Source organism: Apodemus sylvaticus, chromosome 3 (assembly GCF_947179515.1).
Source record: "Apodemus sylvaticus chromosome 3, mApoSyl1.1, whole genome shotgun sequence".
Lineage (NCBI taxonomy): Eukaryota > Metazoa > Chordata > Mammalia > Rodentia > Muridae > Apodemus > Apodemus sylvaticus.
The window spans coordinates 56169684-56187897 of NC_067474.1; the positions used below are offsets into that span (position 1 = coordinate 56169684).

The following is an 18214-nucleotide window of genomic DNA, read 5'->3' on the forward strand; positions in this document are numbered from 1 at the left end:
TCTGGTCTCCCAGCATTCCTCTCTGCCTGCCTTCCACTTCCTGCATCAAAAATATAAACTCCAAAGTATCCCTTGAAGAAGGCTGTGCTAATGGTACTTCTCTAAAAAGGACCATGAGAATTGGGGGCTGCCGGGCGGGTGGCGCACACCTTTAATCCCAGCACTTGGGAGGCAGAGGCAGGCGGATTTCTGAGTTCGAGTCCAGCCTGGTCTACAGAGTGAGTTCCAGGACAGCCAGGGCTACACAGAAAAACCCCCGTCTCGAAAAAACCAAAAGAGAGAGAGAGAGAGAGAGAGAGAGAGAGAGAGAGAGAGAGAGAAGAGAATAATTGGAGGCTAACTTTCCTCTCCGGGATGGGGGTGATGTCACTCCTTGCATCCCTTCCCTTAATAATGTACAGCAGAGACAAGAAAAGACAGACGACTCTTCGTTTACAGGTACAGAATATATTATGGGTGGCTCTTTAATCCACCTGCTCATTAGAGAAAATAAAAATCGTTCTCTTTAAAGGATACAGAGGAGGGGGAGCCTAGAAGCTGCCATCACCCTGAGTGGTCTCCGTTCGCAGAACAACATTTCTGAGGCAAACCCCAGGACCTAGGGTGGGTTTCTCTGTTGAGTGGCGTAAGCCAATTTAGGACAGTGCCGAGGGCAATGGTAAGGGTGGCCCAGTACTGAGACAGAGCCAACCCGTCGAGAGCGCGGCCAGAACTTACTGTCTAGAATATGAGAAGGAGTTAGACAGGGGGAGATCACTGACTTCTCAGAGGACGAAACCTGGGCCTTGGGCCCTCTGGTGTCCTCTGGCTTAGCTTTCTTGGTGAGGCTCTTGGTTTGAGGCAGAGCCCTTTCAACATTTTCTTTACTGGTTTTGGTCACCTTCCCAGGTGTAGAGACCATGGATGGTTCCATTTGGGTTTTGCTCTTTATCTTGGGGTTAATAGAGTGAAAAAAGAATTTCATCTTATTTTTCAAGCCAGCCTCTGGAAGACGGCTGGGCTTAGAGTAAGGAGACGGTGGCGTCATATGCCCCGGTGAAAAGTGACCTGGACAAGGTTGGCCCTGAAAAGGCTTTCTCTGAGTTGGTGAGCATGGGAAAGGAAGGCCCTGGGCAGCCTGGGAGGCCACAGGCTGGGGGCCTTCAGCGATCCTTGCAGCTTCCGGGACAGTGGATTCCTCACTTTGACTGTCTTCCGTGTCCTGCTCAGAGTCTGTCTCCATAAAGACCTCTGGAGGTGGATCTGGGAACTCAAGCTCAGGGAGCTTCTGGGGGCTGTGTGGACGGGCACCCTCAAGATGAAAGTTGTGGCCCTGTTGTGAGGAGGCCGGGGCTGTTCTGTGCAAGAGCTTCTTTTCTGGTTCCTGCTCTCCATCCTGGTGTGTCTTCTGACGGACCAGGGAAAGCACAAGACCTGCATCCCCTTCCCCAAGGTCCCCCACAGCCTTGGGTTTCCCTGGGCTTTTGCTCTTGCCCGTCATTGTAGGGACATGGCCTGAGTACTTACTCTTGCCTGGGCTTTGGGACCCAGTGCTAAAGGATTTCCCTAGATCCAGCATCTCCCCACAGGTCCCCATCTGAACATAGTGCACTTGGGCCTCAATCATATTTTTGTGGAATTGTGACGCCGTGGGGCCCTGCTGGGCAGAACTATAGGGAACTGCTTTGGAACTCTGTTGGCCTTGCTCCTGAAATACAGCCTGCACTGCAGTATCTGGCCGTTTGAGGTGGAACTTATTTGGATCTGGGGCTGGAGGAGAGTCACAGAAGGTGGGCTGTCCCTGTAGCAGTGTTCTTTCTGAGATACGTGGACTCCCGAGAGGCTCCTGTATGGATTTACTCTCTGGTTCTGCTGCAATTGGCTCTTGGAGCAATGCACCTGCTTTTAGAGGAATTCCCAGCTTTATCTCTAGGACCTTTTTTTTCAGGTGAAAATTCAATCTCTCCGTGATCTCTGTGTTAAAGGAGTAGGGTCTATTCAGGAGAGGCTGTATCTCTGGAGGCCCCTTCTCTCTCCTTCCAGACACCTGCACTCCACGCTGGAACTCTTCTGCAATGTTTGCAGAGGTCTCATCGTCATCCTGAGTCCAGGGCTCAAGCCCACTCAAACATGGGCCTTCAGATGGGGACCTCTGAGGTAGGGGCTTCTGTGGGCTTTTGACGGGCCTGAGTGCAGTTGTGATTACGGATTGGTCAACAAGTGGGGATGTTGCTCTAGTCGGGGCTACACAGTATAGGGCCTGCAGGCCTGACAGGAAGGCCAAGTACTTATGTCTTAAAGTTGTCTCCAGTTTCTTAATGGTTTCTTCAGACAGGGCTTGGGGCCGCCTACAGTGTTCAATGAAAGCACCTGAAAAGGCCTTCGTCTCCTGGTCAAGGACCATCGGTTTCCAGGGAACAGATTCTTGATGTAGGTCAGGGTTGTTTTCTGCCCGTAGCTCCAGGGGCTGACCTTGTGGAATGTTTGGGAACAGAGTTCCTGCTGCCAAGTTCCCAGAAAGTCTGTGTTCCCAGGAGCTTTGGACACAAGCAGGGACCTTGCCCTCGTGGATCTGTTCACACTTGGAATCCACATGGCTTTTCAACATTTCCCTTGCCTCGGCAAACAAGTGTGGCATGGGGATTGGCTCTTCGCCCGCTGTGGGTGAGAACATGTCACCAGACCCATCGGCCTCTGGCTTCCCCGGCTGTAGCATGCTCGCACTGGGTAGCGTGCTGTCCCTGCAGGACAGGGAAGGCTGGTCAGAAGAGAGGAGCATATGAATGGAGCGCTGGATCCTCTGGGGCAGCCCCCATCGGAGGTGAATCAGCTGCTTCTGGAGGTGGAATTCCAGCAGCCTGCGCGCGTGCCGTGGGATGAAGAAAAGCTCTCTGGTGAGGGTTGAGAAGGACCTTCCTGACTGGGAGGCTTTTAAAGTCTCACATGGCTTGGCTTTATGACATGGCTTGTACTGCGTGCGGCTCAGTGCATGTGGAGACCCGGGGATGAACGCTGGCAGACCCCACTGAAGCTGAAGCTGTCTTTGTAGAAGATGCCATTCCAAGGTTTGACATTCTGACAGAGTCAGAAATGGAACGCCAGTCTGAGCACTTTGATACAAAGACTCATTTGGGGAAGTGGATGAAGGAGAAGGGGATAGCCTGGGTAGGGGAAAGGGCAGGGACTCCTTCAAGAAATGAAGATCTTTGTAGGAAGGTTTGAATGTGTCCTTGGAGACACCTCCAGTGCATAAGAAGGTAGACCCTAAGGACTCACTGTGCATAGAAGGGAGACCACAGAATAACTGAGTGAACTTCTTCTGAAGATCGCTCTGGGAGTCCTCAGCTTGTCCCTCAGGCAGTAGACAGAGACCGTGGAGAAGCTCATAGTCAGGAGTGAGTAAGGGCTTCCCCACAGGGCTAGAGATTTGTTTGCAGGGTAGTCTTTGTACTGTGTCTCCACTAGACCACTCAGAAACCCAAAAGGTCTGGATAGGTTCTCCGTCCATATACGAGTACCAGGTCTGGGGGGAAATGTCCCCAAACCTATGGACAGAGTCTTGAGAACTAGTGTTCAGGATAAATGAAACCGGTTGGTTATGTTCTGGCTGGAAATACATTGGTGGGTTGGGCATGAGTTGCTTTAGGGACTCCTCTACTCTTCTGGGGAGTCCCCACCTTTGGAAATGCATCAATTTTTTCACATGTAGCTCCAGAAGCCTTAACACTTCAGGACTGAGGAATGGCTGGGGGATATCGGTGACGATCGACACAGACATAGGATGTGTGACAGTAATTTGTGGGGTCAGGGTCTGAAAAGGGATCTGTGAGTTCAATGCCTCATGGTCTTGGAGCTGCTCAATATAGTTTAAATTGCTGTGCACTGTCTCTTCCCCATTCACTAAAGCCACCGACTCTTCAAGCCTTGAAGATGCCACAGTCTCAGAGGCCATGGGCATGTCTACCGGATGAAATTCCTGTCCTACCTCAAGGTGATCGGTCCAGCAAAGCTGGACACCATCTGTGTTGGTTGACTCTGTTACCTGTTCTGTTAGGTGTGTGAGTGTTGGGGCTCCAGGCACCACTGGAAAGTTTGCCTGCCTGGCATAAAGTTCCGTATTCCATTCAAAAGACTCACTGGATATGGGCATCTCCAGGCAAGCAGAGCCGTGTGGCAGTCCCAACAGAGCAGGGGAGAGCTGGCTTCTCTCGCTCTGCAGCAACTGCTGAATCTCTAGAGTTGCAGCCTCACAGATTTGGCAACCGGGATCTACACACAGAAGCTGCCGCACATTTCCCTCCTTAGGGGTCCAGCTTTGGCTTGGAAGAGAAAAAAGACAACCATTAATGAACAAATTACATCTGCCTCTTGGGAAGAATGTGTCTGGAGGTTTCTGGGCCCTTTTCTCCAGTCCCACAAGTTCTAACCCTGCAATGTAGGAGATGGGGTTCCTCGTTCAAAGCATGGGGCGTCCCTGTTGCTGTGTCCAGAAACTCTTGGGAATCATTTGTGCCCTCCAGAAACTAAGTAGAGGGTAAGACAGTGGGGTGATGGCATCCCAGCAACTGCTCCCCCACCCTGAAGACAGACAGAAGGTAACAGCAGCAGGGTCCAGCCAAACCCAGGGTTCTGTCCTTGAAAGGGAGCAGCAGGAGGCCTGTATGACATGGTGACCACTGTGCTGAATTCACTCTTGACAGGCTGGTGTCTGGGTGCAGCCCCAGCAATGTGCTTTACAGACTGTGTGCTAGTCTGTTCTGAAGTTCAGAACTGCTGAGACCCTGACATTCAGATTGGGTGTGGGGTGGATCTTCCCTGCTGAGATGTGACCCATCTCTGCCTTGGCAGCCCTCTTGGCTGCTGAACCTGCCTGCACGGTGTGTTTCTCCTTCCCTCAGTTACCCCTTTCCTCACCCCTGGCCCAGATCAGGTCAAGAAATCACCAGAGTTTAGACCCCAGGGGTCAAGAGGTCACCTTTTCATGATAGAGAGCAGCTCCCATGGCTTCTCAGCTTCTTCCCGGGAAAGTCTCCTGGCTGAGGAATCAGGACACAGTGTTATGTGGAGAATGAGCACTTGAGGGGATCCTACAGGAATCTGAACAGGAAAGCCTCAGCCCAGCAACAGGAAGCTGAGCGCCCAGGCTCCGTGCTCCATGGCGCATCTGTGTGGAGCACCACCATTTACAGTGCACTGTCCCCTGAAGGGATAATTCATAGTATGCTTACTTTATCAATAAACCCACAGGTGAAATGAATTCCATAGAGTCATAAATTCAGTAATGACAGGTAAGGGTGCCTTAATTCCTCAATTCCTTCTCCTCAGGGGAACAAGGCAGAGAATGCTTTTAGCATTCTTACTTTCTGATTTCCCATCAAGAGCAGCCCTTTGTAAATGTCACCAGTTAGTGGCTCTGGAACCTCAGAAGCTAGAGCCCTTGGCACTGGGCAGGGTCACAGAGAAGAGGAACTGTGGGGAGCTCTCCCAGGGGTGGGGAGTCAGGAGACAGTGGGACTTTACCTCTTGATGCTGCATCTCTAGCCCTTTGCCTGACTTTTTGATGACGCTTAAAGAGAAAAAAAAATATTAGAATGTGAAGCTGGAACGTTCTTTTCTCATGTCCATATTATGACAAAGATCTTACACATTTCCTTTCCTTTCCTTATCTGAGTGTTATTTTATGCCCGCCTCCATTGCCTTCTGCCAGGCTCTTACCGCCCCCCCCCCCCTCGCCTTTTTTTAAACCCTGACTTTCTCCTCTTCTCCATCCTTCTGGTTCTCTTTGAAACTCATCTGAACTCTATCCAGCTACTGAGCAATGTTTTACCAGAGTCTGCAGGCAAAACAGTAGAAAGAACAGGACACATATAGAATGTGTTCTAATATAAAAGGCCTTCCACGTATAAATGCCGTAACAAACTAAAATGGGAAATTCTCCTGTATTGGGAAATCTGAGATAATGGTAATCTTCTATTCAAAGCAAGACAAAGGTTTTTGGTTTACAACTCATGAACATCCTGGTAAGGAACGGCCTCACAGGAGAAAGGCATTATATAAACGCCTGTAAAAGTATCATATCAAAACTGTCAGATGGGGTAGTGAGGTCATCAGTGGAAGGTGGCAGACACTGGATCCGGAAAGCTCCTCAGTGGGCTCAGTAGTGGTCACAGGGCTTCCCTACCCGACAGCAGCTTCTCTTATGTTCACACTTCAATCCTCGGTAATTCTGACGCACTTGCCAGACAATTAGGACAATGATGATGATGTAGAAATAGACATACGAAGAACATTCAATATCCCACAGAAAGCACATAGAACTCAACATGGTCCAAACCTCATTAGCACGAGGAGGAGACCAGCCATCCCTACTCTAAGGACATTGAGTCCTAGTTCCTAATATCTCCCAGGGCTGAGCCTCGGCATGCGCACATCACAGAGTGTAGAATCAGGCCACCAGACTACATCACAAAGACCTCCATTCCATAAAAGAAGCTTGTGTGGTAATTCAGTCTATAGAAGAGCGTAGATACATGGTTATCTTTATAGGCCATGAACCCTCGGTCTGAATGTCACATTCACAAGCAGGACCTACTCTCCGTTTTCCCTGTACCCACCCCACCCCACCAGCCCACTGGCTTGTTTTTGTTTTGTTTGTTTTGTTTTTTGCTTTTTGTTTTTTTTATTTGATGTATTCTTTATTTACATATCAAATGATTTCCCCTTTTCTGGGTCCCCACTTCCCGCAAGTCCCATAAGCCCTCTTCCCTCCCCTTGTTCCTCCATCTACTCCTTCCCACTTCCCTGTTCTGGTATTCCCCTATACTGTTGCATCTGGTCTTTCCAGAACCAGAGGCCACTCCTCTGTTCTTTTTTGGACATCATTCAATATGTGGATTATTTCTTGGGTATTCCAAGTTTCTAGGTTAATATCCACTTATCAGTGGGTGCATACCATGACTGATCTTTTGAGACTGGGTTACCTCACTTATCAGTGGGTGCATACCATGACTGATCTTTTGAGACTGGGTTACCTCACTTAGTATGATGTTCTCCAGCTCAATCCATTTGTCTACGAATTTCATGAATTCATTGTTTCTAATGGCTGAATAGTACTCCATTGTGTAAATATACCACATCTTTTGTATCCATTCCTCAGCTGAGGGACACCTGGGTTGTTTCCAGCTTCTGGCTACTACAAATAGGGTTGCTATGAACATAGTGGAGCATGTGTCCTTATTACATGCTGGGGAATCCTCCGGGCATATGCCCAGGAGTGGTATAGCAGGGTCCTCCAGAAGTGCGATGCCCAGTTTTCTGAGGAAACTCCAGACTGATTTCCAAAGTGGTTGCACCATCTTACAATCCCACCAGCAGTGGAGGAGTGTTCCTCTTTCTCCACATCCTCGCCAGCACCTGATGTCTCCTGAGTTTTTGACCTTAGCCATTCTGACTGGTGTGAGGTGAAATCTCAGGGTTGTTTTGATTTGCATTTCCCTAATGGCTAATGATGTTGAGCATTTCAACTCCTGGTGGTCTTTGGGGACCCTCAGATCTGAGCATAATGACCTCTTTCCTACTGTTTATGTTCTTTCCCATAATGCATCTGATTTTGATCATTTGCATACCCAATTCTTCCCAGGCACGAGATGGCAAACGGGTGTACTCCCTAAAAGTTCACTCAGAGTACATACTTTCATCTTATGACCCAAAATTAATTCAAGTTATATCAACCTTCCTACCCTCTTACAAGATGTATTTGAAAGATCTTTGAACAGAAACTGCCCAGTTTATTTATTCTATTCTTTGGAGATAGCTATTACAAATGGGGGTCCTTAATTGCTTGCAGGTTGCGTAGGCATATTGTTTAGAGAGTGGCATGTGTGCACAACCCAAGTACACAATTAAAGGGATGTGTGCCTAGAGCAAGCCAAGCAGAGTCCTAGATTGCTAAGCAATTATGTTTGCCTGTAAAAGGAATTACATATTCTAGCTAGCCCGTATAAAAGACACACAATCTTCAAGCTGTGTTTGCAAGCTGTCAGCCTAGATTGGGCCACTTTGGAGCTGTTCTAACTTACCTCCCAGCCGTATGTGCCTGGTTACTTGCTGTTTCTCCTGGCCATGTGCTTAGAGTCCATCTATTCTCATGGTGGCCTCCTCTTCTCTGAATGTCTTTTCTTCGTGTTTTCTCCCAACCTGCGACCCCAAGCCAGGTAACTAAAAACCCTCCTACCTCTATCTACTGCCCAATCACAAGTTTTAGCCTTTTATTAACCAATTAACTTGGGGAGCAAGGTTACATAGCATCATTTTGTGTTCATGAAGATCTCATGCCTGAGGGTCTCCTCATCAAAGGCAACCAGATCTTGGGGGCCAGTATTTGGCATTTGAATAGACAGCAGTACCAGATCAGCCACTACATTTCTCTCTTGTTTGTATAAATAGAAAGACTATTTTTCTTACAATAGTAAAGTACATATAGTAAGAACAATTATGAAATCTATGGTGTAATAATTAACATTCACAATGTCCAATCCATTTGTATTTGGCAACTTAGGAGAAGATGTTCTATTATCTATCCTATATTGATATAGCTCTGTATTTACATCATTTTTCCATTGCCACCTTAGGCATTTAAAGTCTCTAACTTTCATAACTTGCAATTATCAACCTTAAAACAACCATTTATAACTTAAACTTCAAGTCCTCCAACCTATATAATTTGCATTTGCCATCCTTAAAACATCTCTTTAGACCTTAAAGTATATATTTTTAGATCCTTTATAACTTAAGTTTAATTGTAAGACTATAATCAGAGATGAGAGAAGGAATAAATATTACCTGAATATGCAAAAAATGCAGGCAAGCAGCTTCCAAGGTTAAGAAATGACAGAGAAATGGCTTCCCGGGCAGTTCCCCAGAATTGTCTCCATGATGTTGGAGCATCCATCTTCATCCTTCTGGCCCAGTATATCTGACTTATCTGACAGACATTTTGTGAAGCAGGAATTGTGAAGGACTTACTCACCCTGTCTAGTCAGAGCTTGGCAGATGTCCCTGAGTGTGTCCTTTCTGAAGAGCATTTTGTCTATAGTTGAAGTATGGGCTACTCTCTGCCCTGTGGCAGTTTGTCACATTGAGGCAAACTCAAGATGGAGATTCTTGATGTCCATCATTTTCTTTGAAATAGTATGAGGTGCTTCCAGGAGCTGGCATGCCTTAATGTCAAAAAGGCCTTAAATAAACAAATAAATAAAAACTTTAAAAGACATATTCTGTGAGTTTCTGAGGGTTTTGAAAACTATCCATCTATTCACAGAATACCTGAGCAAGCAAACATTGCTTGTTTATAGGTATTTATTATGTATTAATTATTAATAATTTATTTATTATCTGTTCAATCTAGGATGTGTATTTCTGTGATAATCTAGATTAATATCTGGCACAATACTAGTAACTATTAACTTGTATTTCTTAACCATCCCTAACAACTCAGGGGGCAACCAGATCTTAGGGGCTGGTATTTAGCATTTGAATACATAGCAATACCAGATCAGACCCCTACACTTGACTACATATAAGTTACTCATCCTCAGAAAACTAAGTACTTGGGTACACCAGGTACATTTTCAGGAAGAGTGGCTGGGACAGAGGAACGTCTACCATCTCTCCTTCCTTACCTGGAAATGTGTCTGAGAAGCTCACAGAGGTTCAGGGATAGAACATATTTAAGGATTAGAAATGAAGAGCCTTGATATTCCCTAAAGGGGTAATCAGACATCAGAAATGCAAAAGGGGCTGATGTGGAAGGGAAAACCAAGGTGGTAGGGTTTTTTGTTTTTTGTTTTTTTTTTTTTAATTAAGCAAGCTTTTATTTAAACTTGCATTGTGGTACAGAAATGCATTTCAACCGATTAAAGTACAATGCCAACTAAAAGAAAGTATAACACCACAACCCCATCCCACCCTGGCTAATCACACTGATTTCCACCTGGTTAACAGTTTTCATTTCTTCCCTGGATTTTGTTCTACGCAGATCTGTGCACGCTTTCAACATTAGAGTTCTTCATTCCTGTTGAGGAAAGGGAGGAAGAATCAGACCCCAAGGCTATAACACGTTATCTGATCTACTAGGTTACTTACTGTTCAATCCAGTGTGAACACTGGATCCCCACCCCCACCCGAGAAGTCCGTTATAAGCTCCTGCGCTCATTACGGAATTGGAGCAATGGAAAGTTTCCTTAGCAAAACATTTGGTCAATAGCATGTTTACACCAAAAGTCCAGACAGTGTGCCAACCGCAGAGGCAGCACTGCCTTTAAATGACACAATCAGAGCAAGGAGGAGAAGCCTCCAGCCTGAGTGGGAAGAGGTTACAAGCACTGCGCTCCACAGAGGCTCACTGACTCTACTTAGGGTGGAGCTCCGTCCAAGGCTTTGTGTGTCTGGAACTCTCTCTATCCTGCTCAGGGCAATGATGCCTGCACAGAGGGGTACTTCCAGCCCAAATCATAAAATACAGTAGCTAGTTGTGGTTAGATGGTCTTATAGTTTTATTTGGTGTGCATTTATTGGTGTACACCTAAACAGGGTAAGTGTTTTGCAAGTCCTTTCTAGGACCAGTCGTTCTTGTGCTCTTCCCATTAATTTGTGCATTTGTAATACCTGCTTGACCCCTGTGGATCCTGTGGTATTTCTGTAACACTCAGGAATCTTGATAATCCTTTCCTGTCTTGCCCAGTGGGAATGACCTCATAAAAACCTTTGTATCCCAAACCTGTGAAGAGTCCATTTCATACTTTCCTCAGTAGTCAGTCTTCCACCCTACTGGTCTGATGAACATTCATGCCCACACTGAGTAGCGTGTTAGGCGGCTTCTCATCATTGAGACAAATACATGGACACAAAGAGAATACGATTCATCTGGCCGCCGGGCTCGGTGGCACACGCCTGTAATCCCAGCACATGGGAGGCAGAGGCAGGCGGATTTCTGAGTTAGGGGACGCATGATTTCAGACATTTCAGCGCTCAGTCATTTGGCCGCATCATTCTGGATCTATGATGCACAAAATAGTGGTGATGGGAGCCGCCGGTGGCAAGAAAAGCTGCACTCACCTCAAGAAACCCAGAAAGGAAAACAGCGAGGGAGCAGAAAGAGCCAAGTACAAAGCCACACCTCCCAGACGCATGCCAAGGAGCCACTCCCTTGAGTAGATTCTACCTTCTAAATGAAACAATCTACATTTATTTATTCATTGTGAGGGTACACTTGTATCATACCACACCTGGGGTGGTCAGAGGATAACTTTCAAGAGTTGGTCTTCTCTTTCTACCATGTGGGCTTCAGGGATGGAACATAGGGAGATCTGGCCCTGTCCCTCGCTGATCGTAGCATTGGGTGAGTGGGTCAGTGCCGGAGAGCTTGCCCGGGTGCTATGGGTGTGGGAGAGCTGGGACTAATCGCTGTCATGTGAACTAGTCTTGTCTTTAAAACTAGATTGTCAATTGTCTCGAGAGCAGGAAAATACTATTTCTCAAGTGTATTTATACACTTGTGTTATGGTTTGAATCTGACAAGAATCCCAAAAGCTCATGTTGGTGTCTTGATCTTCCTGGTGCCGAACTTCTGAAGTGGACTTTGGTGAAGAGAGTGAATTCTGAGGACTCTCAGTGGAATATTCCATTGATGGGTTCATAGTTTAATGGGACACTGAGAGGCAATAGATACTTACGAGGTAGGGATGGTTGGCAGGGGTCAGTGGATGAAGGTACTCACCACCAAGCCTGACGATCTATCAGATAGCCAGTGGTTGCCCTGTGTCACGGAGATCTTGCAGCTTTGAATTGGCAGGGCCAGCTCCTTCGGTGCCCTGGTAGTTCGTAGATGGGGTGGATATTGGGGTGGGCCAACTCAAAATCCTGGTCTGGGCCTGGGTGGCAGCTGAGCTGGTCAGCCCGGGCCTCAGGCAGGTGGGTGGGGGTGTGGCCCACTCTCCTGGCCATGCTTCAGCTGACATAACCTCGATGTTTAATTTGTAGAAACTATCTGTGAGCTATTTGTGAGCTTACAGGTTGACAATTAAGCCAGGCCAATGGACCTGCGAGCCTCAGAAATGGAGCTGCCTCTGCCTTTCCAGTGCAGAGATTACACGTGAGTGCCACCACGCCCAGCTTTAAAAATACTTTTATTTTTGAGAATTTCATACACATACACAAATGTAGCATCTACCTTTCTTTAACCCCTCCAACAAGCCTTTTGGTGGTCATCTTTTTCTTTAATTTCATCAATTCTTTGTGAATTTTTATAAATGCACCCCAATCCTCCCCTCTCCCCATCCCTTTCTATCTGCCCTCCACCCTTGCAGCCTCACTCCTAAAAGAAAATAAAAGTGAAGAGTAAAAACAAAAGACAAATACAAGCAACAAAATCTCATTGTGGAAGAAAGCTGTAGTGTGTCACAGTGTGTCCCACAGTATACCCTTTTAGTCCACATGGCTATACTTGCAAATGTTCATTTTCTATGTTATTGGTCTGGTTTGAGGCCGCTGGCTTCTGCTACACTGTCAATACTGGATCCTCACCACGACTCCTCTCAGAAACCCTGTCGTTGCCCTGTGTCATGGAGATCCTGCAGCTTTGGATCCGCAGGGCCGGCTCCTTCAGTGCTCCAGCAGTTTGTAGATGGGCTAGATGTTGGGGTGGGCACCCTGGATCCGGGCCTGGGTGAGAGCTGAGGTGGTCGGCCCTCAAGCTCTCCCACACCCACATCACCAGGGCCAACTCCCCAACGCTGGCCCACTAGTTGACCCAGTGCTGCAGCCAGCAAGGGGCAGGGCTAGATTTCGCACCTGCCACAGATGACAAGGGGCATGGGCCATCTCTCCCTCACCTACACCACCCACAGCAAGTGAGTGGCACACACACGGCCATCTCTAGGGTCCTACCCAGGTGACATACACGGTCTGCTCTCAGGAGTACTATAGCTCGCAAGGGGCAGGGACAGTTCTCCTGCTCTCGTGGCCTGCCCTCCTGCCACAGGGCTCACCTAAGTCTCCTCAACCCCCAACAGGGCCAGCTCTGCACGGTCCTTGCACATCAATATGGTCCCAGGCAGCAGTCTACACCAGGGATGTCCACATGGCCTTTGGTGGAAATATGAGCCACAGACACAGGCACAGGCCCTGCTGCTGCTTGGTCACAGACCCCAGACATGGCCTTCAGTGGCAGCTCGGGCTGGGCCGTCACCAAGGCCTCAGGTGGCAGGGTGGGTTACTCACAGTCATATGGTGGGGTAACAGGCAGGTTCACATCTTTTCTTTTTTAAATAACCCACTATATCTATCCAGTTAGCGTTGCCTGTATGTGGGGTTGTGGGGACAATCCACTGGAGCAGGGGAATTCACCCAGTGACCACATCCTCAGAATGCTTCCCCCTCTCTCTGGAGCAGCTATCAACTTCTAACAGCTCCTCAGCAAGGGGAGGGGCCTGGAGACCATCTACCCACATCTACTCCAAGATGTTGGCTATCTTGATCTTGTACAGGTGTTGTGGAGGCATCCATAGCTGCCGTGAGTGCATGAGTGAGACAGGCACACCACACCCAGAAGAAATTTTTACAATGCCCCTCCAATCCTGCATCTCTTCTCTCTCCAGAGCCTCGGTGGTAGTGGTTGGGGTGGGGGTGGGGAATTGTCATGATATCCCCTAAGGTGGAAACACGAGGCCTCCCTCCTTACTCTCTCAGCAGCTGTACATCTCAGCTGACCTAGATCTCAGCTGACCTAGTTCCACTCCAAAAAGAAGCTTCTCTGCCAAGGTTAAGAATAGCCTACATCTATAGGCATAAGTGTTCAGAAGACAAATTTGACAGCACGAACATTTAGCAAAATAACCATAGCCTGGTTCTGCTCAAGGGACTATGACCCCCATAGACATGAGCTAGGATTGTAGCATCAGGCACAGAATTCCCTCCGGGGGGGGGGGGGACAATTAACAAACACTGTATAGATGCATGAAATTCCCAAAGATGTAATTTAAAATGCTTTACCTTTTTAAAAAGAATCTGTTTTCCTAAGGATTCTGGTAAGCTGGGCATGGTGATACATGCCTGTAATCCCAGTCTGAGGCAGAAGGAAATGGAGATCAAGGCCAGCCTGAGCTACATAACCAGACTCTGTCTCAAGGAACAAAGAAGATGCTCACAACTACCTATAACTCCAGTCGCAGGGGATCTAGCATCCTCTTCCGGTCTCTAAGTACCCGACACATACGTGGTACACAGGCACACATGCAGCCAAAACATGAATACACATAAAAATAAGGAAGTTTCCAAGTTTAAGGAAAAAAAAACAGCTAGAAATGGCCATAGGCACTAGGGTAGAGCCTGCTGTTGTTGTTTTACAACAAGGTCATTAGTGTGGCCTGAAATGCCCCCCAATAGACTCATGGCTATTGCTCCCCAACTGGTGGGCTGCTTGAGAAGACTGTGGAACCTTTAGGAGGTTCCTAAAGCCATTCAAAGCCTTGCGGGAGGATGGAGGTGGCTGGGCGCGGCCTTTGCTGGCTTATAACCCGGCCCTGCTTCCTTTTCTCCCTCTGGGTCTTATGTGTGGGAGTGAAATGCAATCAGCCTGCCTTACACTCCTGCCGCCATGCCTGCCGCCATGCCTCTCCTGTTGTGTTGGGCTGAACCCCCTCTGGAAGTATAAGCCCAAATAAACTATTTCTTCTCCTTGGGGTGTCTTATCTCAGCAACAGAAAAGTAACTAGTGTAATCATGTTGCCAAATTGCATTCTAAATATTAACATTAAAACCCATAGACCCGGGCCTCTCTCGACCGCTGAAAGCAGCTGCTTTTTGCAGAGGACACCACTCAAAGCAGAGACGCAGAACTGATCACAGTGCTGAAGACCAGAGACTGGCCGCTCAGCACCAAGCGGAACATCTGTATTCACACCCCAGCACCAGGCTCCGGAGCTTTGCACAAGACAAGATGGAAGGAATATAACCCGGAGAATGGGCGGAGTGCTGTGAAGTCTTCTGAACATGGCGTGGCTCACAGTCATGACCTCACAGCAGCTGTGTGTGGCTCCTGCACAAGATCAAGCCAGCCTGGCATAGATGGGGTGGATGACCTCCAGGCCCCGCCCCTCACTGAGGAGCCGATTGGCTGCGAACAGCTGCTGGGGAAGGGAAGCTCATTAGCTTTTGAAGCTGTGACCATTGTTAGGTTTCCCACGCTCTTCTGGATGCCTCACACTCATGCGCAGGAAGGCAGCACTAACTGGACATAGTGGGCTACCAAAAAATAAATAATTAAAAACATTGTTAGGAGAGGACATACTGGGGGATAAAGGAGGAGTCAGAGGGGACACTGAAGATGAGTATTGTCATATTTCATGTGTGAAATTCTCAACAATGAAGACAAACTATACCCAAAAACGTAGAGATTAAGAAAGAAAGAAAACCGTAGCGTATATAACACAAGTAGGAATGTCTGACTAGTGGGAGTGGCCCAAGGTAGGTGGTATTAATAATGCATGAGTTGCCATTCAGCCCAGTCAGGACCACGGCATCAGAGTCGGTTGGACGTGGTGGTTGCACACCCGGGATCCCAGCATGGCCATCATGAATTAGAGACCAACCTACAGAGCAAGACCTTTTCTTAAAACACAACAAAACCAAAAACGATCAAATTGACACCAAGACTCCATGACTTAGCCTGCATGGCCTCTTGGTGGCATCCTGGGCAAAGGCAAGATGAAAAGAGCCTGACCAAGACCTCGGTCTGGTGCTAAAACACGTGAGACTTCTCCAGAGAAGCGTGTGTGTGTGTGTGTGTGTGTGTGTGTGTGAACGTCCTCCAGCTTTATGTATGAAAACCTTGCTGTATGTGCCTTCAGCAGTAGATGATGCTTTGTACTGGGGTTCCCTCTGTCCCCAGCATTCATCAGTGAGCCTCTCCAGAGACTCAGCCAAGCAGGGCTCCTCCCAGCCCTCTCCAAGGGAAAGCCTTCTGGCGGCCCACTCACCAGCTATTCCAAGGCCTTCTAGAATTCTCCCTTTGCCGTTTCAGCCACTTGGCAAGCAACTAGCCAACTTGGAAGCAGCTCCCTTCTCCCCCTCTGCCAGTGCAAGGTGATTGTCACCAGATTCCCCAGGTGGGCTCCCATCCCTTCCCCTCCCCCTTCACCTTTGCCATATTTCATGCCATGTCCTCCCTATTTTGCTAAAACAATCACTGTCCTTGTAAAAAATGGTTAAATCAATAGTTGGTGACCTTAACAAACAAAAGTGAAGGGTAATGTACCAGGTGGACTTTAGGAATTCATCAATATCGGTCCCTCAACTGTAAGAAAGAAAACTGTGGCACAAGATATAATAAAGAAAGCTGCCAGGGCCAGGAAACGGTTATGGAAACTTCATATTTTCCAATCATTTTTTCTGAAAATCTTAAGCTGCCTTTTTAAAACCTTAAAACATAAAAACAAACTCTAATCATCCATTAATATCTTTACAGGGACTCAGCTTGTTCAGGCAAAGGCAAGGTAAGATGGTGTGATGGTTTGAATATGTTTAACCCAGGGACGGCCTTGTTTGAGTAGGTGTGGCCTTGTTGGGGGAAATATGTCACTGTGGTTGTGGGCCTTAAGACCCTCATCCTAGCAGCATGGAAGCCAGTCTTCTCCTAGCATCCTTCAGATGAGAGGTAGAACTCTCAGCACCAGGCCTGCCTGGACACTGCCATGCTCCCACCTTGATGATAATGAACTGAACCTCTGAACCTGTTAGCAAGCCCCAATTAAATGTTGTTCATATAAGAGTTGTCTTGGTCATGGTGTTTGTTCATAGCAGTAACACCCTAACTCAGATATCAATGGAGTGATATGTTAAAGGGTGAGGTGTTCGATAGGTAAGACTCTGAGCCTATGAGAACTTAGCAGTCAGCTGTCTTACACAAAGCACATGGAGAATTTGAGAGGGTGAGTAGAACAGGGGCCCTAGAGTTGGGGATTTCCCATAAGCTGCGATGTTTTAATAGGAGCAGTCTGATGGTTTGTATATGCTCGTCCTAGGGAGTGGCACTATTAGAAGGTGTGGCCTTGTTGGAGGAAGGGTGTCACTGTGGGGTTGGAGTTAGAGATCTTTAGATGCATGAGGATGCCCAGTTTGTTGCTTCTTCCTTTGGATAAAGATGTAGAACCCTCAACTCCTCCTGCACCATGCCTACCTGGATGCTACCATGCTTCTGCCTTGATGACAATGGACTGAACCTCTGAACCTGTAAGCCAGCCCCAGTTAAATGTTGTCTTTTATAAAACTTGCATTGGTCATGGTGTCTGTTCCCAGCGGTAAAACCCTAATTAATATATGCAGGGATTATCTGGCCCTGCTCTGGTGTCCCAGTTGCTTACTTGCCAAAGGCTGTCATGCCAAGACTGCACAAAGCTAGGAAATGAACAGGCATACACTCATGCCTGTGCTCTGCATATCTTATGACCTCCCTTCTAGGATGGAGTGTGGGCAGGGAGTGAAGGTTAAGTATTTGTGAGGGGACTGGAGAGATGGCTCAGTGACCAAAGGCACTGGCTGCTCTTCCAGAGTTCTGAGTTCCCAGCAACCGCATGGTGGCTCACAACCATCTGTAGTGAGGTCCGATGCCCTCTTCTAGTGTGTCTGAAGACAGCAACAGTACACTCATGAATGAGAGAGAGAGAGAGAGAGAGAGAGAGAGAGAGAGAGAGAGAGAGAGAACTTATTAAAAAAACTTTGTGGGAAAGACACTGTTCCCTTAAGACCATCCATCGCTCTGACTCTTACAGTCTTTCTGCTTCATCTTCCACACAGATCCCTGAGCCCTGAGGGAGGGATTTTTAATAAAGACATCTCACTTAAGGCTGAGTGTTCCCTCTCCCTCCACACTGTCCAGTTGTGGACCTCCTTGTTAATCGCCATCTACTGCGAGAACCTTCTCTGATGAGGCCTGAGTAGCATCGTGAATTTATGGGTAACAATATGTGGGCAGAGAGGATCTGGAAGACGCTGGGAGAGGGGAATGTATGCTCAAAATATCTTCTATGAAAAAATATAAAATAAACATGAGTTCACGAGGATCGATTGCCCTGTTTTGCCATGAAATAGAATCCAGATAACAGCCTGGAGTGGGGCATGGGAAGAACCTACTTCATCTTAACCCAGGAAGTGTGCGCTTGAGCCCATCAGTTCCCTCATT

General features: G+C 47.5%; 1 protein-coding gene across 1 annotated transcript; it reads right to left on the reverse strand.

Moving 5' to 3' along the window:
• Window positions 1-598: 598 nt before the first annotated feature.
• On the reverse strand, window positions 599-6304 carry LOC127679870 (protein FAM205A-2-like). The gene is made up of 4 exons (XM_052175457.1): window positions 6161-6304; window positions 5500-5545; window positions 4955-5015; window positions 599-4298 (listed from the first exon to the last, which is right to left on the reverse strand). The coding sequence occupies exons 1-4, from the start codon at window positions 6302-6304 to the stop codon at window positions 599-601; spliced, it is 3951 nt and encodes a 1316-aa protein (XP_052031417.1).
• Window positions 6305-18214: the final 11910 nt, after the last annotated feature.